At 42.6% G+C, this 24,588-nt stretch overlaps 1 protein-coding gene across 3 annotated transcripts in view; it reads left to right on the top strand.

Annotated features, from left to right (window-relative positions):
* Positions 1 to 24,588, top strand: part of Fgf12 (fibroblast growth factor 12) — a 557,338-nt gene that overhangs the window by 166,705 nt on the left and 366,045 nt on the right. The window contains exon 1 of one of the 3 annotated variants that reach the window (XM_060370163.1): positions 23,499 to 23,644. The exons of 1 other annotated variant lie outside the window; for it this stretch is intronic. In XM_060370163.1, the coding sequence (XP_060226146.1) occupies positions 23,554 to 23,644 (91 nt within the window). In that variant the 5' untranslated portion in view covers positions 23,499 to 23,553. Of the gene's footprint in view, positions 1 to 23,498; positions 23,645 to 23,838; positions 23,982 to 24,588 lie in introns of those variants that run through there. One more of the 3 variants, XM_060370165.1, reaches the window with a different exon arrangement.

Genomic DNA, 24,588 nt, shown 5'->3' with positions numbered 1-24,588 from the left:
ACAGGAGCAAATTGATACCCTATGGCAAATCGCTCAACTTTGCTGTCAATGGAAGTATGCTGGACTTTGTGTCACTAGCATACAATATGAGAATTTTTCCTGTGCTGCAAATCTGTCTAAACAATTGTCTAGCTATATTTTAGGTAATTGAACTGGAGAATTCGATACTACGATGGAGCAGCTGAGAGTGGCCATTGTCACGGTAAATTCTACCAGAGTGGACGCAGGACTAGCCACAGGATTATCATCATGGATTGCTGCAGCCATGAATCATCTGAAGGAATGGGTGGGCATGGGAGCGTTAGCAGGCCTTCTGGTGTTTGTCTCCTTGGTTTGCCTGTGGTGGGGTGTCTTAATTAGGGTGTCTAGCGCTTCAAGAACGCCATGACCAAAAACCAAGGAAAGAGTTTTTTTTCAGATTGCACTTCCGCATTGCTGTCCATCAGTGAAGAAAGCCAAGACAGGGACTCAAACAGGGCAGGAACCTGGAGGCAGGAGCTGAAGCAGAGGCCATGGAGGGGTGCTGCTTACTGGCTTGCTTCGTATGGCTTGCTCAGCCTGTTTTCTTTTATTTTTTTTAAAACTTTTTATTGATTCTTTGTGAATTCTTCTTCAAGCATGCCCCTCCCCAAGTCCACTGATAGGGGAGGTCCTCCTCTCCTTCCTTCTGATCTTAGTCTATCAGATCTCATCAGGAGTGGCTGCATTGTCATCTTCTGTGGCCTGGTAAGGCTGCTCCCCCCTCAGGAGGAGTTGATCAAAGAGCAGGCCAATCAGATTATGTCAGAGGCAGTCCCTCCTCCCATTACTATGGAACCCACTTGGACACTAAACTGCCATGGGCTACATCTGTGCAGGGGTTCTAGGTTATCTCCATGCATGGTACTTGGTTGGAGTATGAGTCTCTGGGAGGACCTCTGTGTTCAAATTTTCTTGTTCTGTTGCTCTCCTTGTGGAGTTCCTGTCCTCTCCAGATCTTACTATTTCCCACTTCTTACATAAGATTCCATGCACACTGCCCAACAGTTGGCCATAAGTCTCAGCGTCTGCTTTGATAGTCTGCAGGGCAGAGCCTTTCAGAGGTCCTCTGTGGCAGGTTCCTAGCTTGTTTCCTGTTTTCTTCTTCTTCTGATGTCCATCCTCTTTGCCTTTCGGGATGGGGATTGAGCATTTTAGTCAGGGTCCTCTTTCTTGATTAGTTTCTTTAGATGTATAGATTTTAGTAGGTTTATCCTATATTACATGTATAAAGTAACTTTTTGTCCATTCAATTACAAAGGAAGTTTTGTTAAATTATACAACCAGGGTTTGCTAACCTAGTATGATGCTTGGGCTGAATTTTAAACAAGTTTGGGCTATTGAGCCTACCCAGAAAAGCACCCTCTCTTTGCTGCTTTGACTCAGGAATTCTAAATACCTTAGCAGTCCCAACTTCTGTTCTACACCTAATAATAAATCTAGTGTAGAATTGTAGCTTCTGGCCTGAGTTCTGTTTTCCACCGATTACTGCAATAGGATTTTCAGGGAAGCTCCCGCTGCCATGGGCCAAATTATCTTGTCTGAGACTGCCATCTTCTCCCAGACTAGATCCTTCATGTCAACCACTGGAAAGGCACCCCAGGAAGGAAACTGGAGTCAGTGCCTGATCTTGCCTCATGTTTTCATTTCTTATGGTGATCAGGTTCACACAGGGAATCCTAGACAGGTAGGGAAGGATTAATTGTTCTGAAAGGATAGATATGGTTTTTTTTTTTTTTTGTAAGTTTTTAAGTTGTGTATAGCTGGAGGGTAAGAACAATTCTAATTACTCTGCCATGAGTAGAAATGAATCAAAAACGCTGTGCACTGTTTTTAGTTTAGCATTACATGCAAAATCTACCCATCGTTGTTAGGTCTTCTGGGTAAGTGGCTCACTAAGCCTTACAGTAGTGTGTCTTCCCAGGAGTGGGAACAACAGAAGAGGAGGCTTTTCCTCTCTTTTTTTAAGGGAGAATTTTTTTTTTAAATTATATCCTTCAAAATACTTGAAACATTTAAAGGCTAAAACACTCTGTAGTAGATCTTATCATTTCATTTCTAAAAGGACCTTTTAAAACCTTGATGCTTCTTTTTTTCTTTTCTTTTCTGTTCTTTGTGTGCAGTCCTAGGGGGTTAAACCTAGAGTCTCTTGCATGCCAGAAAAGTATTCTATCACCAAGAAATAGCTCAGATTAAAAAAAAATTCTTTTTGAGTTGAGATAAACCCCCCTACCTTGCTCGAGTTGGCCTTGAACTCACCTTGAAGCACAGGCAGTCTTCATGCTTGTGATATTCCTGCCCAAGCCTTCTGAGTGGCTGGGATGACAGGCCTGTGCCACAGTGCACAATGAATTTTTTTTTTCCTTAAGTGACCTCTGAACTGGAGCTATATATCAGGAGTCCTTTTGTAACTCTCATCTACCTTTTCACCTTTATCTCTTTGCCTGACTCCATATTCTAGTTGTTTCCTTAGTATGTTTCAAATGACCCCTTTCTTTAGGGTCCCTTTCTTCAGGGTCTAACGACCTTGATACACTCTACCCCTTTATACTGATTGTTATATTAGTAATGGACCTCTAGAGAAAGAGGAGAGTGTGGGGGTTAGTTCATAAAAACATGGATGTTGAGAAGTCCCAGTATCTGAAGCCTGCTGGTTAGAGGCACAGGAAGACAGGTGTACAGTTCCATCTCATGTATGATGGGTGCGACAGACTGTCGATCAGGTAAGATCTAGCTGTAAAGCCGGCAAGCTCCAGGCCCCACAAGAATTTTTGTTTTAGTCTGAAATCTGGTCAAGACCAATATTTCAAACCACGACAGTCTCCCATGATGAAGCTCTTAGCCAGTCTTTCAGCTGACTGGAAAAAAAGCCACCCTCTCTATGGAGAATATCTGTTTTCCTCAGGCTACTGGTTCCCATATGAATCTTATTCAGAATCAGCCTTCTAGACACAGCTGGAATAATGTTTGGTTAAACATTCTGACACTCTGTGGCCCAGTCAAGCTTGGACATAGGATAAACATTCCTTGTGTGTAGTTCAAGTGTGATTTTTATCTTGATTTTTTTTTTTTTCTGGTTGCCAATATTGATTACACTTCATCTCATTGTGACAAATACCCTGAGAGAAGCAACTCAAGAGAGGAGATGTTAGTTTTTGCTCACAGCTCAAGGGCAAGACTGTATATCATGGCAGAGAAAGTCTGACTGTAGGAATTTGGTCCACGGTATCAGGAGTTCTGTATTCCTATGGCAGCAGTAGGTAGGAAGCAGAAAGCCCAGGTTAGAAGTGAATGAGACCCTCAAGTCCTTTTTGCTGCTGGCTGCAGTGAGCCTGTGTTCATATCCAAACCATAACTCTGTGAGTGGCACATGGCAAGGCCATTGTAAGCAGCCATCATTCTGTCACAGCTTAATGCCTTGTTTGGTCTTCGTTTGATTTTGAGAGCTCAGTATAATACCAGGGCCTTCAGCATCACCCCTGACCTCGGACAGTGAGTGTCCACATTCTATCAGCACTAGGTCTGTCCCAAAGCATCAAATGCCATGCTGTTACTTTTTATTATCTGCATTTACTGTAACATAGGACTTACCGTTGACAGAACAATTTGATCCTTCCCATCTCCATATTAATGACTCTCTTGAATCACAAACTTGATTTGCAGAATATGGCAAATTAAAGTCTTCCAGTTACTTTATATGGTTAGAAAATTCCAGATTTTTCAGTCTAGCAATCATCAGTATTGCTAGCTTGCATGATATAATTCAGAAAACATGACCTGTCATGCTTGTTGTAATGCCTAATGACAAATTCAGTAGTGATTTGCTTTCGAAAAAATGATGTAACAACTTTGATCGAAATGTTTAACAAAGATTTTTATTGATACATTTTATGTGTATTAGTGTTCTGCCTATATGAATTCATATGCACATGTGCCGTGTGCATGCTTGATGCCCATGGACTTCAGAAGAGGGCATCAGATCCCCTGAAATCACAGCTGAGGGTTGTTGTGAGCCATCACGTGTGTTCTGGGAATAGAACCAGGTTCCCTTGCAAGAGAAACAATGTTTCTTAACTGCTGAGCTCCCTAAAGATACCTTTCATGCAAACCATTCAAGTAATCATTGAGTTTCCAAATGTCATACACCATTCTTAGTTTGTCCTGTGCTTTCTATTGCGACTGGAGAGGCTAGCCCCCATCTCTCAGCTTCCAGGTCCAGCTATCTGCTGCCTGCTGCCATACTGTCCCTGCTCTTATGGATCCTAACCCCATGAAGTGATAAGTCCAAACAAACCCTTTATTCTGTAGGTTGCCTTGGCTGTTGTGTTTCATCACAGCAATGGAAAAACTAACTAATACAGAAATTGTTACCAGGAGTGAGCAATTGCTGTGACAGATCTGACCTGACCCTGATTTTGTTCTGAGGAATCTGGATGATTTGGGGAATTCTGCACTAGAAAGCTGTTGAATACTGTAGGCAGAGCTCAGCTGACCATCCTAGCTGGAGCTTGGAACACAGTGCTGTGGGAAATGTAGACTATGGGACCCAGCTGAAGAGGTGCCAGAAGGAAAAATATTAGCAACTGGGCTAGAGCTATTTCTTGGGATACTTTGGCACAGAATGTGTCTGCTTTCTGCGCTTGTCCTAAGAGTCTTCCTGAGGCTAAATAGAAAAGTAATGGACTAATTTCTTTGCTGGAGGAGATTTCAAGCCAGTCTAATATTAACTGTTGTGTGGTTATTATTAATGGCTGCTATGCAGGTCTACAAGGAAATAAATGGAGAAGAAAAAATTTACAAAATTTCAAAAATGGATAGTCTGGAAGAGAAAAAGAGCACCCAGGAGTTTACTGTTTCAGCTAGAGCTTGTGAAAGACTAGGATCTCAAGGAGAGGCCTGAGCTATATTGAAGGGGTAAATGGCCTCAGGACAGCACACCACCCAGAAAAACTCATAATGTACAAAAGAAAAAGGTCTACGGAGTTTTCTGCTCCAAGAAATAAACAGCAAATCAAATCACTGCAAATGTGATACAAAAAGGGGTCAGGGTCTACTTCAAGTTTGCAGCCAAACTTGACAGTGTGGTCTGCACGGTACTGGCTTTAGAGTTGATGGGTACATGAGTAAAGGGGGTTTGGAATCTTTCTCATCTTTCTCCTTAGGTTCAGAGAGCCATTGAGGCCTGGGGTGTGGCAGAAAAGTCACTCTGCCTTGCAGCAATCCATGAAGCTGTGGAAGTGAAACCTGAATTGTGTTGGGAATCCCAAGAATTTGAAAATGCCAGAGCAGGAGGATGTTTGCAAAAGAGAGCTGCAGACTGGGCATAGAAACAACCTAGGAGAGAGATGTATACTGCAGGCAGCAAAGGTGGAGGGCAGGAGCCATCTAAGCCTTTTGACACCAGACATGGAGCTACAGGATTTGACCTCTAACCTCCTGGGTTTTGATCTTACTTTGGTTCAGTATTTCCTCACTGTGCTCCCAGCCTGTTGTCCAGAATGGTGCTATGTGTTCTGTGTCACTGCATGTTGGAAGTCTGCAATTTGCTTTAAAAAAAATATATATATAAGTATTTATATATAAGTATATATATAAGTATTTATATATAAGTATATATATATATATATATATATATATATATATATATAATCATAACTAAGAGATTTCCTTGGGTCTCAGGAGAGATTTTGTATGTTTAAATAGTGTTAAAACTGAGAGATTATGGGGGCTTTTGGAGTCGGACTGAAAGCATTTTGCATTAGAGTATGGCCAGAGGTCTACAGGGTCCAGTGAGTGGAATGTGCTGGTTTATATGAGATGTCCCCTATACTCTTGGGCATTTGAAAACTTGGTCTTCAGTTGGTAGTACTGTTTGGGGTAGGCTTAGGAAGCGTGACATTGCTGGATGAAGTAAGTTACTCGGGCCAGGCTCTGATGTTTCTAAAGCTACATACCATTCCCAGCTATATACCATTCCTAGCTACATAACATTTGCTCTTCTTACTGCTTGAGGTTTGAGATGCGAGCTCTCAGCTTGCTTCTCCTGCCTGCTTCCACAGTTCCCAGCTGTGACTGTGGTGGTGGACTCTTTCTAGTCTGGAACTGTAAACCCAAGTAATCCCCATCTCCTGCATATTTCCCAGGTCATGTTGTTTTGTCACAAGAACAGAAAAGTAAGTAATACACATGGCCAACCATAACTTATGATCCATTCTTTTCCTTAGGCATTTTTCATTTCTTCAACAGAGGCATTCTGCCAGGTTGCATTGGAAACCGTTAACAATTAAATCTTGGTTTTGAAATTTTACAGTGCTACTCTCGTTTTGTATTTTGTATGAATAGGTTTATTACTCACTTATGTGTATGCATACAGTTGCCCATAGGGGTCGGCATTGGATTCACAGAACTGGAGCTACAGGTAGCCTTGAGCCACCCCGTAGGTGCTGGCATCTGAACACTGGTCCTCTGCAAGGACAGTAAACACTGCTAGCCATTGAGTCATCTCTCCAGCCCCCAACTTATATTTTAAACATGTAAACCAAGACTTTAGGAAGGAAGGTATTTAGGTGAAACAGTTGACAGCATGCAAACTGACAGGAAGTACCAACACGCTGCATGGCAAGCTTCCCTTCTCTCTCTCAGCATACCCTGACACCTAAGAGTACGAAGATGTGTATGTCCCACTTAGAAGCACAGCTACAGGGTTCACATCCCAATCTGTACTCATTTAAAGATGTCTTACCTTAGTTTGCTGAGGTAATCTTCAGTTAAGCTTCTAGTCTTCTGCTTATTAAAAAGAGCCACTCGCTACCTTTTAAAATGAATAATAACTCAAAAGCATTTTCTCTCATTTATATTTTTATTATATCTGTTCTTTGACAATCCCATAGATGTATAAAGTGCATTCTAATTACTACAATGCCCAGCATCTCTAAACCCCTTTATGAAGCCCCCCAAAACAGTATAGGCTCTTGCCTACACTGGATGCCCAACAGAACTAGCTGATAAGACCCTATTGCTGAAGACACCACTTACCTTAGGAAGAGTTTTTTAAAATAACGTGGACAATTGCTTTCCACAGATCACGGAAATGTGAGAGAAGTTATAGAGCAGAAAAGCTCATTTTTACTCTTGTGACCAGTAGTTAACCCGGCTGGTGCTTTGCAGAGAATAACACTTTCAGTGTTTAGCCTCTCATGCCATAGACATAGATCAAGTATTTTGAAGAACTCACTGGATGTATAATATTTGCTATTACTTTTGGATCCAGTGTTACATTCAGAAAAGCTGTTCAGAATTTAGTATCATTTTTATGTGGCCAGTTTTAGCACAGTGTAATCTAAGTTTGTGTAAGTATGAAAGCTGATTGACTCTAATGCTCCTTGTAAAGGGTTTATCCCGTTATACAGTAGGAAAACGACTATAGACCACTTCCCCATAAATAAGTAGACATAACTGAGGTGATGAAAAGAGAGAGATTGGGGTTTACTGGAAGGGCAGAAATGTTATAAAGAAATTCATTGTGGTGTGATTAGGGACTTTCTCTTGTCACCAGGCTCAGGAAGACACAGTCACTGTGAGCACTTTAAGAAATAGGTAGAAAAGTCAGAGAGCACTGGGCATGTGTGCACTGGGAGAGTTCATTCCTGTCTTACCGTCACTAGAAATAGCCTGCCTGTGTTCCACAGAAGGACTCCAGCACAGTTTGTGGGAACCAAAGTGGCCAGCAAATTGAAACATGGAATTAGCACACTGAGAATTTGGGGTCTCTAAGGAATACTGTGCAGGTTGAGCTGAAATCTGGGTGGTCCCATTTTCTACAGGCGCTCTTGCTTATCAGGGGCAGAGCAGATAGTGCCATTCATATCCTTTGTGACAGATGTGGCCTTTAAGTATAATTGATAAATAACCAAATGGTAAGTTTGATTTACCTCGTTTGTTATTCTTAGCCTATCACGTGTTAGGTCTTACCGTGTGTTATCTTCATGGATAATGTCAGACAGTCCCTTGAAGTACTGTGTAAGCAGTCATTCTTACCAGTAGCTAACCACAGTGATTGAGACTCAGATCACATAGGTAATTCAGAGTCACACAGATGATAAATGGCAAGAGGTTTGGCTCCTAGTCAGTGAGGCTCATGTGTCAAAATCTTTACCCCTGGAGTACTGACCTCAGTTAGTAGCTCTTTCCCAAGCACTTTTGAAACAAGCTCAGAGTTAGAGGTATAATGATTTCTTCTTGAGTTTATTTGCGTGGAGTACATTCAGAACACAGAGATCTCTATGTCTTTATTCAGGCAAACTATATAATTCTTCCTCTCAAAATTTCCAAACCTAATTTGTCTCAGAGAGTGCAGCCATGTGTTTCCAGTTCTTTTCCCCAAAGCTTGAAATAGTCTCTAAGGTTGACAAGAATGTCAGTTTGAGCAAAGACAGGCCGTTCCATGTGTGGGTGGAGAGATTGGAAGGGTAGAAGGTTTTCAGTAGTGTTGAGAGTCACCTCTTTAGAGTACCAGCCATTGGCTCACCATTTGATAGTGGGTTCTCACACTAGTGATGAATTTTATCTGTGAAAGAACCCTCTGGATGCTTGGTGGCCAGTCCCTTTTCTCCTAGGTGTTATCTTCTTCACCTTCTGAAATTCGAGTCTCCCCATCATTTCCCATCATGCCTCTCCTGGCTACTCTGGACAAGAGCCAGCTGGAAGCAGTGATAGCTGTGAGACAGAATTCCCAGCTGAGGCGGAAGGTAAATAACCCTGTAGCACCTACCTGTGAAGGGTTTTCTATGAGAGAGAAAGGTCAATGGCTATGGTGGAAAGATTCCACCCCCTCCCCCCGAGAGGTTAGAATTCGCTGTTACAGACATCACGATGGAAGGCGATTCTCTATGATGCTCACTGTCCACTTTCACCAGAACGGAAAAGAAATACCTCCTGCAAGTCCGTGCTGATGAAAATGTGATACACTCCTCCTAGTAGCTGAATGTATATGCAGTCAGATATGAGGTCGGAGAGCAGATTCTGGGTTAGTACTCATACCCTGGAGGATCGATCCTCTGTTACTGGATTTCTTGGGCATCTGTATTTGACACAGGCATTCTGTATAATTAAACACTGGTGACTGCTGCTTAGGGCCAGCATCCTAGCTACCATGGGGCTCCCATCAGGCTGGGAAGCAGGATAAGGTTCTCTTGGGCATATAGCTCAGTTTACCACTGAGAGTGTTCCTGTTTATGGAGTTTCAAGACCTCTTCCTGTGATCTCCTTACGTGTCTGTCTTTCCCTCGATCCCTCTTCAGAAATAAGCACACCAAGGTTTGGATAAGGTAGCGGCAGCACCACCCTGAAACAGAGATACTTCACTCTTATCTAAACAAACTGTACCTCAGATGAAAGGGCCTAGCAACCTGTTAGTGTCCCCTGATTCTGTGCCAGAGGGACACATTAGCAAGAGATTCACTCAAGTGTGAGTACAGTAAGTCTGGGTCTACAACCAGCTCTTTAAAATCCTAGTCTATAAAGCTTCACATGGTTTTGTAATATTTTCATGGAAATTGTCACTTTTTACATGTATTATTATCACCATTGTGTGTGTGAGAGAGAGATCAATATGTGCACACGTGTGTGGGCTGTGGGTTCTGCTTGTGCACGTGAACACCTGGGATGCCATGCTAACTTATTTTGGGATGGAGAACAAGTTCTCTTAGTGTGTCTTTAACTTGTCATTTCAGATAATCTGGCTGGCCAGTGAGCCCCTGGCCACTGTCATTTGTCAGTGTCTGACTTCCCAGGCCTGGGGTTATAGGAGCAGACTATACTCAGCTAGTAGCTAAGCACAACAGATGTGAATTGAGGTATTATTCTTGTACAGAAAACGCTAGACCCAGTGAGCACCCTCCCTGCCCTGGGGAACTTTAATTTAAATTTGTAATACAGTTTTTAGGGAAAAATACAATTTATATGAGTAAAATCTCTATACATAAATCATACTGTGTTCAGCACAAGGCTCCTCATAAAAATTTAAAAACAACAAAAGCAGAAACCTTCCTATGAATCTTTTTTAATGTACATGAACTCACTTTACAAGACTGTGATACTTTTTACCTTTAATGGATTTCTCAGGATCAGTGTTAATAATTATGTTATACTATGAAACATAACCAGTCCCTATTAATGACTAGTTAAGGTGCTTGCTAGTGTTTGTCCCCTGCCAAATGGCACCACTACAGTGACTTTTGAGGGTAAGATAGCTTTTTGGTTGGTTCTTATCAGTTTGTTTCTTCTTCTTTCCTGTTTTGAGCTATTGCCTTTAGTTTCTGCCTCTAGGCCAGTTAACTGTCTCCTGGAAGGTCAGATCCCAAGTGTCTCAGGCTTTGTAGACCAAGTTTATGTTACTCAGCTAAAGCAGCTTTAGTCCAAAATTGTCGCAGGTGGAGGAAGACAAGGGCCATGAGGGATGTCTCCAGGAAACTAACTCGGGCAGGTAGGGACTTGGCCTGTAGACGTCAGTCTGTCAGCCTCTGTTTAACTGTCCAACTGTACAGAGTAATGCATAGTAAAGAAAACAGAATTCTACAAGGAATTAACATGGTTCTGGAAGCAAAATACATGAAGGTTTGTGCCACAGTTTCATTTGGGGGCACTAGCTGCTTGTCTTTTGTTCTTTCTTTAAAATATTTTTTGAGGGATTGTAAATATGCTCTAGACACTTATTACATGAGTTCTTAGATGCATGAACTCAATTTCCACATGCTGCATAGCACTGCCAAGATTATGAACTAGGAAGATACAATTCTAATTCACTGAACAACTTAAGTCATGCTTGTGGAAATGATACAGGCATGATCAAAGAACTAGAAAAAGGATTGTGTAGTATGAGGTTATGCGTTAACTCATGATTCCTCAGCATGACACTAACCAGACACTGGTTTCTTTCAGGACTACTTGGTATTTAAACAGAAAGAAATCTAGTAAGAATGCTGCTTAAGTCTTCTTAGAATCCCTAGAAAGCACTTGACCAGAAAAGACAGATTTTTAATAGTAGTAGGCTTTAAAAACCTGAAGCCTGTCCACATTTACAAAGAAATAGAATAGAATAGATAGAACACTGGACCGTGGACAGGTTCTGTGGCCAGTGGAAAGCTACAGCTTTCCTGATGCTGTTGAGGAAAATGTATGTCCAAGAGTCACAGTTGAGATGGCTAACCAGACAAAAACCTGTCTTCAGGAGTTTCTAATCATGAGGGAGAAACACAGCTGTGGTGAAGGAGGAGCCATGCCATGCTTTTGACATGAATAAAAGAGCTCACATTTTGGCTAGCTCATGATGCAATAGTGAACTAAAATTGACTTAGAGGATTCTTAGCCATATTCTTGGCTAGGAAAGAACTTAAGCAAATTTCCCAAAGTCCAAAAGTCCAAGTACAGATAAGCAAAGCAAAGATTTATACTACTTAGCAGTAATTTCTAACCCCACGAAGCCCTGATAATCATCTCCACCCCTTAGGTTTACCATAAACTTACTTGGAGACAACAGGTAAATTTTATTCACATCACTTGCCAGAAAATGAAGACATTTTACTGCAGAAATATTAATATGTCTGGTTATAGGTACAGTTCTAAATATAGGGACTTCCTTAACATTTTTACACACTAACCATATTACTTTTTACAAACAAAAATCTGAGTTAAAAACAATCTCTTTCCAGCTATTTGAGGTAAGGCCCCATGGAACCTGTAATAATTAGTAGTGAAAGCATGCTATTTGACTTATAGTCAGAGACCTGTGTGTACATGGTGCTGTGCTGTCCAATCCTTAAATGTCTTCTTGGGGATTGAGGAAGTCAAATTTTAAATGTTAGAAATTTGACCTCAGCCTCTAAAGCAGTAGTTCTCAACCAGTGAGTCACAACCCCTTTGGGGGTTGGGTGACCCTTTTACAGGGTTGCATATCATATGTCTATATGTTAGCTATTTATATTAGGATTCATAATTGTAGCAAAATCACAGTTATGAAGGAACTATATTAAAGGGTCACAGCATGTGAAGGTTGAGAACCACTACTCTAAAGAATTCGTACAGACTTTAAAAATAATTTTCTTTTCAAAGTAAAATAGAATTATGTCATTTTCTCTCCTTGTTTTTCCTCTCCAGTTCCTCCCTGTACCTCCCTTGTTTGCTCTCAAATTCATGGTCTCATTCACACACACACACACACACACACACACACACATACACACCTAAATTATAAGTGTGACCTACTCAGTCCATGTAGTGTTACTTTTATGTATAGGTTTTTGAAAAAGCCAGTGAAATAATATTTTTAATTTGGTTGTATTTCTGAGCATATAATTCTTTCCCCAAATAATCGCAAAGATTGTGATACTTTCCTTTGAGGAAGATAATGATGTCAGATGTTCATGCTTTTGAAAGTAGATTTTTGCATCTATCATTTCTTCCCAGGAAGGTGTGTGGGAGAAATAGGGTGAGAGAAAGCAATTTCAGCCTGCATTTGCAGCTTGCTGAGAGTCATACCATATAAATACGGGCTGAGAGTCATACCATATAAATACGGGCAGACTTTGTTGTCCCCAAATGACTCTTCTTTGAAAATGAAGAAATAGATTCTTGAAAGGAAAAAGTACCAGGCCAAAAAAAAAAAAAAAGAACCACCATTCAATTTTGTTCACATTCTTTTACTAAGGACAGCTGAATGTAAGATCAAGGCATTCTCATTTTGATGAAGTGAAGAACGTTAGTTGAACGATGATGGTGTTGATTTTGTGTATGGTACGCAGGAATAAAAGTACATGTCATTTCAAATTTAAACAGTGCTTGGGAGACTGGTAGCAGAGACAGACACCTATAATTATACCACACATTGCTTCATTTTTCAAGCGTTTCATAGCCATCTCAGTGACATTCCTATGTCTGATTCCTAGAAGATTCCAATCCTTAAATGTTTCTTTGGGGACTGAGAAAGTTCACGCAACTCATAGTGTATGGTTTTCCAAAAACTTCTATATTTGCCTTCAGAATCATAGCGTAGTAATTACATGTTTACAAACATTTCCCGGGGCTCAAGAGACCATGTATGAAACACTTACAGTGGGCCATGAAGGAAGTATTGATTGATGGGTTTGATGGTGTTAGCTCAGGAGTTAGCTTCAGATTGTTTTTTGATGTTCTTTTTTCAGTACTTCGGAGTTAAATCTAGGAATTCACAAGATAGATTAAGCACTCTGGTCTGACAGCTTTAAATCATTCATGAAAGCAAATGTAATAGTGCTCTTTCTTAATGAAACATTTCTTCCCTATTAACTGGATGTTACAGAAGTGCATGCAAAGAATTAGTGATAAGAACATCCTCTCAGGCTCTTAATCATTCCACAGGTATCATACTTTACGTTTTACATGTATTAGCCTAGCTAAACACACTGAGATGTACTTTTGCCCACATTTTATATAAACAAAAATCTGGGGGCTGGAAAGGTGACCTGAGTGGCACAGACTCATTATGCCAAGCCCTGATGTCCAAACCCAGAGCACATGTTCTTAACAGGAATACTCGAAAGTATTCACTCAACAATAAGCACCAAGTAGTCTCAGGGAAATACCCACTTTCAGTATTTCTTCAGGTGTACATATACTCAGTGCATACTTGAAGTCCTAGCCCAGGCTATTTACTCACCTTCTACACTGGTTTTTGATTAATATTTATATTAATACTATTAAGATTACTACAATGGCAACCGAGTCATCTTGGTTCATGCTAAGCTAGGAACCAGTCCTACCGTTGATTGTCTAGGTGAAAACTTAAGATGAAAACTAAGAAACCAAAGCACTTTCTTCAAATCAGCCACTATGGGCTCAGGTCACCTCCAAGGCAGAAAGGGCTTCCACTGTTCCCCAGCTGTAGATGTGAATGGCAGAATCAAGCGTTCTGTAGAAATGACAGAAATCCACTACAAGGACAACAGATTTGGAAAAGGAGAGTGCCCAGATCTTATCAAGTTCCGACTCAAAAATAAACAAGCAAACAAACAAACAAACACTCTTTTGAAAACAAACCAGTCACTGTTAAGCGAATCTTAGGAAACTTAGGAGAGACTTCATCCTGCATCTCCTTTTGACTTTTGAGGGAGAGTGTCACTGTTACCTGAGATTCCTGAGATTGCTCACACTGGGATGAAACCATGGTGCTCCTCCTCCTGCCTCCACCTCCTCTGGGGATTACCATAGTGAGCCAGCAGGCATAGGTTAAATCTTAGCCCCACATCCTCCCATAACAACCTGCAAATCACAAGCTTCACTTTGGGATTGAGTGTAGCAAACAAAGCTAAGGGAAGTTAGTTAGCTTCCTCACAAGCACTTGAATCCCACTGATGTTTACTGAGCATGTACTGTCTAGCAGAATCCCTGAGGGATTCTGTCTTGACTGACCCTGCTAGCAATTTTGTTAATTTTGTCAATTCCCACTGCATTGCACAGCAAACAACAACAAAAACCCTGCCTGATATCTAAATGTCAGAGCTGAGGAGTCATCCCAGGTCCAATTTGAAAGCATAAGCTTTACCCAGAGCTCTAGCAAGACATGGAAATGGTTCAATGGGGATAAGAGATACCCAAATGAAAATAGTATTCACATCCAAATCAGCTATTTACACAAACCAAAGATGCTAAAGATAGCATTTGTTACCCTCATTTCCAAAGTGAAGCTAGGAGCTTGTTTGCTGCCTCCTAGAAACATTATCATAGTGAGCTCTGTGCTACCTAATTTTCTGGTAACAAATGTGCACCTGCATAAAACTAGAGAAACTGGATCTTCTGACCCACCCATTTTTCATTCTATGATAATTAATCTATTAAACCAGAAGGGAGCAGCTGCAGTCTCTGGAAGTTATTAGACCTTTCAGACTAACAGTGTAGACACTTCTCCACCATCTCTGGCTGTTGGTGTTGGATGACTCCATTTTATTTTTATTTTTATTTTTTTTAATAATAGTTACAGTTTGTTAACGTTGTATCCCTGCTGTATCCCACTCCCTCTTTCCCTCCCAGTCCCACCCTCTCACTCTCATCTCCTCCCTCCCCCTTTCCAAGTTCACTGATGGGGAGAACCTCCTTCCCTTCCATCTGATACTGGTTTATCAGGTGTCTTCAGGACTGGCTGCAAAGTCCTCCTCTGTGTCCTAGAAGGGCTGCACCTCACTGGGGGTGGGGGAAGGTCAAAGAGCCCAACATTGAGTTCATGTCAGAAACAGTCCCTGTTCCCCTTATTAGGGGGATATCCAAGTGGGTATCAAGGGCTACATCTGAGCAGGGGCTCTAGGTTGCATCCATACATGGTCCTTGTTTGGAGAAACAGTCTCATAAAAGACCCCTGTGCCCAGATATATTTGGTTGTTGTGGAACTCCTGTCCTCCAGGTCATATTAACTCCCCACCCCCCTTTTTCTTTGATTCCCTGCACTCTGCCAAAGGTTTGGTTATGAGTCTTAATATCTGCTTTGATACACTGCTAGGTAGAGTCTTTCAGAGGCCCTCTGTGGTAGGCTCCTGTCCTGTTACTTGTTTGCTCCTAAGTCCAATGTCCATCCCATTTGTCTTTCTAAGTGAGGATTGATCATCGTACCCTGGGTCCTCTTTCTTGTTTATCTTCTTTAGGTGTATAGATTTCAGTATGTTTATCCTATCTTATAGGTCTATATAAGTGAGTATATACCATGGATGACTCCATTTAAGGGCTTAAAGGGCTGCTGGTCCCCATGCAGAAGCTCCTCTGTGCTCCTTTAAAGACTCCTCTTATTTTGATCATTACACTCAGAGCCATCTGGTAGGTGTGCCATGCCATTAAGTTTTTGGGAAAGAAGACATGGCATACGCTGCTTCTGTGTGTAACAGAAATGTAAGTTTGTCATAAGTTTGGTTAAGGATGTATTTTTACATTTGTACGTGTACTTGTGGCAGTGTGTATCTGTGTATCTGTATGGGTTGCATGTTATGTGTATGTAGAAGTCAGAGGTCAACACTGATTATCTTCCTCAATAACTGCATATGTATTATGTGTGTGTGTGTGTGTGTCTGTGCATGTGTGTGTGTATGTATAGTCAGGGAGTGTCACTGAACCCAGGGATCTCGGTTTTGTTTTGTCTAGACTGGCTGGCCAATTAGTTCCAAGGCTCCTCCTATCTCTGCCTACCACTACTGGGATTGGCATGTGCTGCCATACCTGGCTTTTCATATAGGTGATGGGGATATGAAATAGGGTCCTCGTACTTGCAAGACAAACACCTTACCAACTGAACCACATGCCAGCTTCTTGTTAATGACCTATTTTCAGATAGACCATTTTTTATTGCTTTTGTATATAATTGAAACATGAGATCCTGATCAATTTGACTACAACAAGACCTTATCTTCATATGAGGTGTATGCCTAACTCGACCTTGAAAGGAAACCAACTGCATAATTGCCCTGCAGCTCTAGATGAGACTTAAATTAAAATATTTGTTAACTGTTCAGTATAGCCTGAGAAGTTTCCTGTGTGCAGAAATACTCTATTGGTGGCATTTTATAAAGAATGAATCTCGGATTTTTTTTAAAGAGATAAAATTTTGTATGTGCCTGGGGTTTTCCATGCATTCATGTATGTATGTATGTTCATTTAAGGTAAGGAAATGTTTCTAAAGTTACACCCAGTGATGCAAGTGATGCTAACTGTAATGAGTCTCAGTTCTTCCAAATTTCTCAAGCCAAACCTGAACCCTCGCCCCTCTTCAGGGTCTTCAAAACCAGGTATTTCGCTTTTCATTCATCTACCAGAGCTTCAATTGCACATTGGCTTGAAGGATCATTTAGCTAGACATCCAACTAGTACTTTGCCTCCTTGGTTATTAGACAGCCTTAGCGTCAATAAGAAATATCAGAGTTTGTTGAGTGATAGCTGTGTACTGAGAAATGTGTGAGGGAAGCATGTGACCCAGAAGTTTCTGGGGTAGGTAGTTGATATTAGGGTGGAGTTAAAGGCTGTCTATGCATTCACTCAAAGAGGCAAGGCAGAGTACTTGATGCTAGCAGAATAACTCATGAAAATATATACCAACATCATCCCGAAACCACATAAACCATTGTATAAAGGTTGTTACGTTTCTGTACTGACCAAGCAAAATTATCAGATGTCAAAATAGATGGCCAGAAATAATAAGAGTAAAAGGATCCCAGGGTGCAACCTTGGAAAACAGTTACGCATTCAGGATGGTTGGAGAGAACAGTGATATTAATAGAGAAGCAAAAAGAAAATAAAGACGAAAATTGTTTCTGAAGGGAAAGATGAAGAGTTTAATGAAACTTGTTGGGACCAATAAGTTTTAGTATCTTCATGATAAAAAATGTGTCACTTGAATCTGGAATAGCCTAGTTTATGGTGACTTAGCAACAACAAAAAAATCTTAGGTGGGATTGTGTGGGTAAAAGGTAGAATTCAGTAAGTTAAGGAGAGAACAGCATTTGCTAATATAGACAGTGGATGTAGATTTCTCCCTAAAATCTTTGCACACTTGCAGGAGGAAAGAAAAAGAAGAGAGAGAAATGCACAGCACAGAAAGGGCCTTGAAATTCCACACAGGAAGCTCTTCCCTGTTAGCTCAGACCGCCATTCTTGATTTTAACCTGTACATCTGTTAAAGATGTTTGTACATCTGTGCATATACCCACATATAAAGCAACACTTTTACAGAGGATAAAATATTCATCCACCAGATTACCACATCTTCAACAACTCTTCAGCCTGACTCTGATCAGTGTCTGCTACCACAGAAGCCAGTCTATCTTCTTGGGTGTAAGTGTAAAAGAAAGACAAAGAGATCTAGACAGCAGCATTGTATGCATAGGGTACAGAGGTGGGGGAAAGTGGGGGTGACACCAGTTGGGAAAAACAAAGAAGGTGGGGCATTCGTCTGAGGAGATACATTTTCATAAAGCTTTAACTTAGCAGCCAAACAAGGTTTTACATACTCAAGTATTACATAGATGAAACTAATAAATAAAATAATTTAGGTCATCAAACATGGAGCATAAGTCATCAATAAACCTAAGTTGCAAGTAAATAATACCCACACTGAAGAGGAGGAACAAATGCAGTTAGCCCAAGACACTTTGGGAAATGACATTTTGATTGAGTTCTGAGAAGCCAGTGGCAAGAATTCCCGTACACAATGCTACAGCAGTAGCAAGTTTGTTTCACATCAGGTTAGCAATGGTGTGGCTGCTCGAGGTGTGTATTAGGATTGAATAAACAGAATTTGGAGGGCAGTTTGTGCTGTTAGACAAAGAAGTTACAAATAAGACAGGGACTCAGGTGTTGGCCCTCTTCATCTCAGTCTTTGTGTGGCTGAACTTGGGTATATCTACCAGTGTTCCTATTTGACAGAGAAAATATAAAAATAAGTGATGGTTGTGTCATATGGCTTTCACGTAAGCATTGGGTTCTAACTCTCTATTGAGTCTGGCAGCGGTTAATGCCCTAGCAAAAATACCTCAGCACCCAGATCCAGATTAATCGGTACTATATTCTGTACAAAGAACTAAGACTCACTGGAAAAATCAGTTGATTCTAGGGGAAGGACAGGGAAAAAGAGAATATAAAGACAAAAGGTAAAACTGGAGCATTATAGGAAGGCAGAAAATTATGGAAGTGATTTAAAAACAGGGACCGCCCAAAGGCCACAGGACCAATCAATCAAATTATCTCCCAATGTTAAAGCTATGAGGACCTCAGTCACAGGACAATGACAGAGAATCACAACCTCCAGAAAAACCCATCGTGAGGCCACACCTGTATAAATAACTAAATAACAAAGTAAGTGGGGAGAGGGGTTAGTCTTTCAAAATAACTGCCAGTTTATAGAAGAAATCAAGACCATTTGAATTCATTGGTAGGCACACAGTATAATAACAACAGTCACAGACAGGACCTGTCCACAAATGCTGAAATCATCAGGTGAGCGTTGGAGGAACAACAGGATGTCGGTGTAAGCATCATTTCTTAAGATAAATTTCAAAGCAGACCTTTATAATAGAAAGCTAGCAGACACTACTTTAATTACCTAGGCAAGGTTCAATCACTGACTGACAACACGAATCCCCCTATCAGAGATGTATTATTGAGGTGGCATCATCCCTGTTCATCTGTGGCAGTCTTTCCAAACTGAGTAACTGTAGACTAGCAAACTGAATGAGGGTAGACTAGCAATCAGAAACTGCGAAGGTGTTTCACAGTGCCAATGTTTATGGGCTGTTGAGGTTTTGAAAGACAAGAAAGAGCTGAGGGTCTGTCACAGGACTGAAAGGAGACTGAAGCTACTCGGGAATTAAACACACAGGTCCCAGTTGAATCCTGAAACAGAAAAGATGGACAGTAAAGGAAAACTTGTGAAAGTTGATAAAGTTCTTAGTTTATAGAATCATGAGGTGCCAGTGTGAATGTTCTGAGTTTACTGCTGTCAGAGTGATTAAATAAGTGGTGAATATTAACAGAATTGGATAAATTGTGCAATAAGCCCTGCACTCTTAACTTTTCCGTAAGCTGAAATTCATTCCAAACCTCAACATTTTAAGGAGGAAAATCAAACAGGGCGATAACAAATAGAGAACAAGAGGAAGAAAATAGACCTGTATTTACTTTTTGGAAAACAGTTAATTTGGTTCATATGTTACTGATAAAGCAAGCTAGCTTCTGGGGACTGTTTCTGTCATAGCTGAATAGTTACCTACCATTCTCCAGTTTGAAGTGACTTCTAAGGCGTGTGATACAGGCATAGTTTGCCTCCCTATAGATGACAGTACAAACATACTGTGGGATGCCATCCTGATTTCAGTCTTTTAGTTCACAAGTTTGCTTGATTTGTTGGGAGGGAGAAAGTTGCTAAGTGCTTAAATAGTCATTCATGTGCTCAGTAGAAATGTGGGGACCTGGCGTCCTGCTCCAGGAAGATAAACGCATTAGTTGTACAGTTGATGCCAAGAATGAGCAGATTTCTGTGTTTAATATGAACCAAAATACCTTATATTAGCCACCATTTGGAAATGACGTTGCCCCCTCATACGATTATTTATTCATGTAAACCTTAAGTAAGTAACATTTTTAAAAAGCAAAAATTGGGTATTTAAAATTTAAACAGGTTCACCATTTAGTTATTAAGCAAGTTTACCAATCTCCTCAATCCTTATTAAATAGTACTTGGACAGGCTGGGCACACTTCCAGTGCTATCACTAGTGATGCACGGGGATCACGAGTTATAAGCCATCCTGGTCTTTATCACCAGACCTTGTTTCCCCAAAGTAATGCAAAAATATTCCATTGTGAAACCATATCGCTAGGTTGAATGTTAGGATTGGTCCATGGTATTACTAGGATTATAAAAATAGAAAGCATATCTAAAAAAGTAAAAGCCCCAACAGAGAGAGAAAATATAACTTAATATTCGGCCACAAAGACAAGTATGTGTATTACACTTAAAATAAAATATCGTTGCCACAAAAGCCACAAAAATTCCTAGTTTGACTTAAAAATACACAGAAAAACCTTGAAAGTTTTTGTGGAAACTAGTCTACCACTTCCCTGGATTCTATTTGTTGTATTTGTTTTCTTTTCATATATAATAGCGCTCTCTCTCTCTCTCTCTCTCTCTCTCTCTCTCTCTCTCTCACACACACACACACACACACACACACAGACTCCCATATCACCAGTAAAGTGATTTCTTCTGAAGTCCCACACATGATACTTTAGGGAAGCCCAACTGTGGGTGCTGATGTCAATCACATGTGGAGTTTCAAGAAAACCCTGATAGAATTGAGGAAACACTTTAAAAACAATCCAAACACTACAAGTCCGGGTGACTGACTCCCCCGGAGGCATGCTTTACTGAGACATGTATAATCTAAAATAAAAGAAAAACCACTGCTCTTCCTGATTTAATTTGGTTAGGTATTAAGACAGTGTGTGAATGCAGTCCCTTAGTTTCTTTTTTGTTTGGGATGAGTATACCTGGTCCTAAGAATCATGGGCCTGGTGATATAAACAAGAAAGCAGACCGTCTGTGATGGAGCTGATTTTCCTGCCCTGTGTTCTAAGGAGGAGGGGTCAAGGCCCTAATGAGGAATCAGAAGATTCACACTTAGGCGCTTCCTGTTATCAATAATAGAGCCACCACACCAGACCTAAAAGCCAGAAAAGCCGACAATGGCACCTCACCTTGCTTTTACTTTTAATCAGACTCTTGACACACTTTCCTGTGTCTCAGCCCATTGAATTCTTGCAACAAGCCTGTCAGGTGGGCGGTGCACACATGAAGGTGTGCTCAGGTGTTTATGAATTTACATGTGAACCCTCTCACTCTGCCCAAGAACCAAGGTTGGTCTCATCCTAATGATTCATTTGCTCCTTACTGGGCAATACCATTTCTCTCAACGTGAAGCAGGAACTCTGAGCTTTGGGTTCCAAAGCAGAAGGGCGCTACCGGAAAACTCACTGTCTTCTGCTACAGCACCAAAAGCTATTTTTAGATGTTTTCCTCTGGTTAATTGTCTCTACCTCCTTGGGGAATATCGATGGGTAGAATCCCAGATGAGCCAATTTTCTTACTAATTCCCGCAGAGATGGGAAAGAGGAAGGCCATGCCTCTGTTGGTTGCCTTGGGACCTCAGAACCTTCTCCGTGATGACAGAGAAGTGGGTTTAGCAAGATCTTCAAGGACCTTGAAGCCCACAGAGTTCTGCTGGTACCGCTTACCAGTGAGACTAAGGCAGGACTTGGTAGGAGACTGGGAAACCACCCTGACTTCTGAAAGGAGCTGAAGGCACGGCACCAGCAGTGACAGTGGACTCAAGAAACTCTTCCACATGTCCTGACTTTCTTCTACCACCTTTGAAAGGAAAAGGGAGTTCTTGAGGACTTGCATCTTCATTTCAACCCTTGGGAAACACAAGAAGACCAGTGGAAGTTAGCGCTGAGGAGGTGAAGAGGGGGCAGTGATGACAGCCATTCAGTCATAATTCCTTGCAGGAAAAACAAGTCAAGTTAGTGTTAGATGCCCTGGAGACAATGAAGGGAAAGAGTTCAAGTTGGGTTCTGACTCTGTCAGGGCCAAACTTCTGACGGGTTTTGTGCAATTAATTACTTGGGGGAGCCACTGAATTTCTTACCACCTGGATTAGGGGGTACAGGTATGCATATGAGAGTTCACTGGAAAGTGAGAATGATCCAGAACCTTAGAGGAGGCAGCTAACGCGATAGCGCTTACAACCAGTGCATTCTTAAGCCACAGCAAGGGGCACCTGAGGTACTCTGTCATTAATGACGAACTATGGAAACCCAGAAGCACCCTGAGGTTAATATGTTGAAGATCACACAGCAAAGAGGAATCAGAATTCGACCTTTGTGTCCAGCATCTGTGCTCTCAAAGATGTCTGTCCTTGAAGGTTCCTCTCTGCCCAAGAATTTCATACGGAGGCACGTGCATGCGTTGGGGGTTGGGGGGTGGTGGTGGTGGCGGCGTGGTGTGCATGTCCCATGCACATCACTAGTTGAGTTCGCTCGCTCCATTTCCAAAAGGACATGGATAGATCTGGGAAGCGAGGGGCGGAACTCAAAGTGACCGTTGTAGAGAAACTTGAGCCTTTTAACACCAGGCAGATCCCCCTAGTACAACTGAGTAGCCCGGCAGAGGCAGAGGTACCAGAATCCTCTCTCCACAGTGAAGTGCCTGATGTTGTCTGATCCTGCCTCTTCCTTCCCAACTCCGCTCTAGTCAGGCCCTTCTTCCCACTGCTCCCATGATAAATCTATCCAGGAACCTGCAAGGCCAGAAGCTGCCAAAGCCCCATTTTAACCTCTCCTACCCGTCCAGATTTATGGAGAGGCGCCCAAGGTGGCAAAAGACTTACCCAAGCAATCCAGGAGTCCGGGCGCCCGCCGCAGTACCCGGTGACCTCCTAGGCACGCTTTCCCCCAGCGGGCACACGAAGCGCTCTCTCTCTCTCCCCACGCCACACCCGGCTTCCCTGTCCCCCGCCCCCCTCAGTTCCCGGAGTCGCTTCTGACGCTCGGCGGCCTCCCGGGTCCGGCCCTTCCTGCGGGGCGCTCCCTTCCGGCGGATTCCCACGCCGCGCGCCACGCCCCCAAGCCACCCGGCCGCGGAGACCCCGAGGCAGCGGAGCCCCCGGGTCGCGGGACCCGAAGGAGGCGCGACCCGCGGTGACGTCCTCCGTCCTCCGCAGTGGGGCCGCCCTCCCCAAAGTCCCAAAGTGTCGCGCGGAGCCCGCTGAGGCGTGGCCGAGCCCGGGGGCCCTCCGGGAGGGCCCCCCCCCCCTCCAGCGGAGCCCCAGCCCAGGCGTAGGAGCGGCGCGGCTCCGGGGACCGTGCCATGGGCTCGGGACCCCGGCGCCCCACGCAGGCCATCGCCTGCTCGCTGGAGTAGCCGAGGTGGGCGGGGAGTCGGCCGACCCCGCGCGCGCGAGCGCGCGCCCCTCTCCATGAAGATTCTTGCCCTCTCTCTGGAGAAAGGAGTGCATATGCTGCAGTGCCTCTGTGGAAGGAGCCTGAGGTCCAGCGACAGCCCGAGCGGTGAGCCGACGTCCCCTCCCCGGCCGTCCACCGCGGGGGGCCCCGCGCCCGGAGGGCCCGCGGCTTCCGAGCGCGCGCGTGGGTGCGCGAGTGCGCGTGTGTGTGAGTGTGTGTAGCCCCGGAGTCACCCGCGCCGTCGTCCCGCACCCGAGCTGGAGCCCGCGGGTCCGGGACGCGGGGAGCGGGAGGGACCGGCTCCCACACTTCCTCGCGCCTCGCGCTGCTCCTTGTGACTCGCGAGGGCGGCCTGGGACTCACAGTTGTTCAGGGTCTCCTCGGAGAAGTTGCTGGTGCAATCGGCTGCAGAGGGGACTTTAAACAGGTGGCTGGCAGACAGGTATCTTATTTTTCTTGCTTTGTCTGAAAGTGGCTTGTTTCATTATTTATTTATTTATTTATTTATTTTTTGGCGGCGGTGACTTAGGTTAACCTCTTCTCTGGGACGATTTCTGTCCTTGGTGCTGAAGCTGGAGGCTCCCAAATAGATTGGGACTTAGCCAACCTGGTCCCTTGAGGAGAGGAAATCAAATCAGATCCTTTGAGTAATCCGTGATATTGAGGGGGGGGAAAACACATTAAAATACTTAATGACTTTTTTAAAAAGCACCAAACTAAAGGCAAAGAAGCCATTCTGTTCTGCACAAGCCTTGTAAGATGGTGTCATGCTTTGTGTCATTCTCCTCCATTGTCTGATTTTTTTTTTTTTAAGATAAAAGTTCCCTTTAAACCAATCATCTATTAACCTTGCAAGCGCTAGTTCAGTTTCTGTGCTCTTTGGTTTCTTTCTCAAAAGCGGAGGTGAGGTGTGAGTGTTTCTGTAGGGAATATATTTTTGATCTATAAGTCCCAAATAACTAATAAATTCAAAAACGTTATAATGGCTTTTGTATTTAAAACTTTGCGTGATATTTTTGGTGATCTGATTCATTTGGTAATGGTACCCA

This window comes from Meriones unguiculatus, chromosome 17 (genome assembly GCF_030254825.1).
Source record: "Meriones unguiculatus strain TT.TT164.6M chromosome 17, Bangor_MerUng_6.1, whole genome shotgun sequence".
NCBI classification, from domain to species: domain Eukaryota; kingdom Metazoa; phylum Chordata; class Mammalia; order Rodentia; family Muridae; genus Meriones; species Meriones unguiculatus.
Note: the sequence above shows the minus strand (reverse complement) of the source record. Positions and strands in the feature narration are given on the sequence as shown.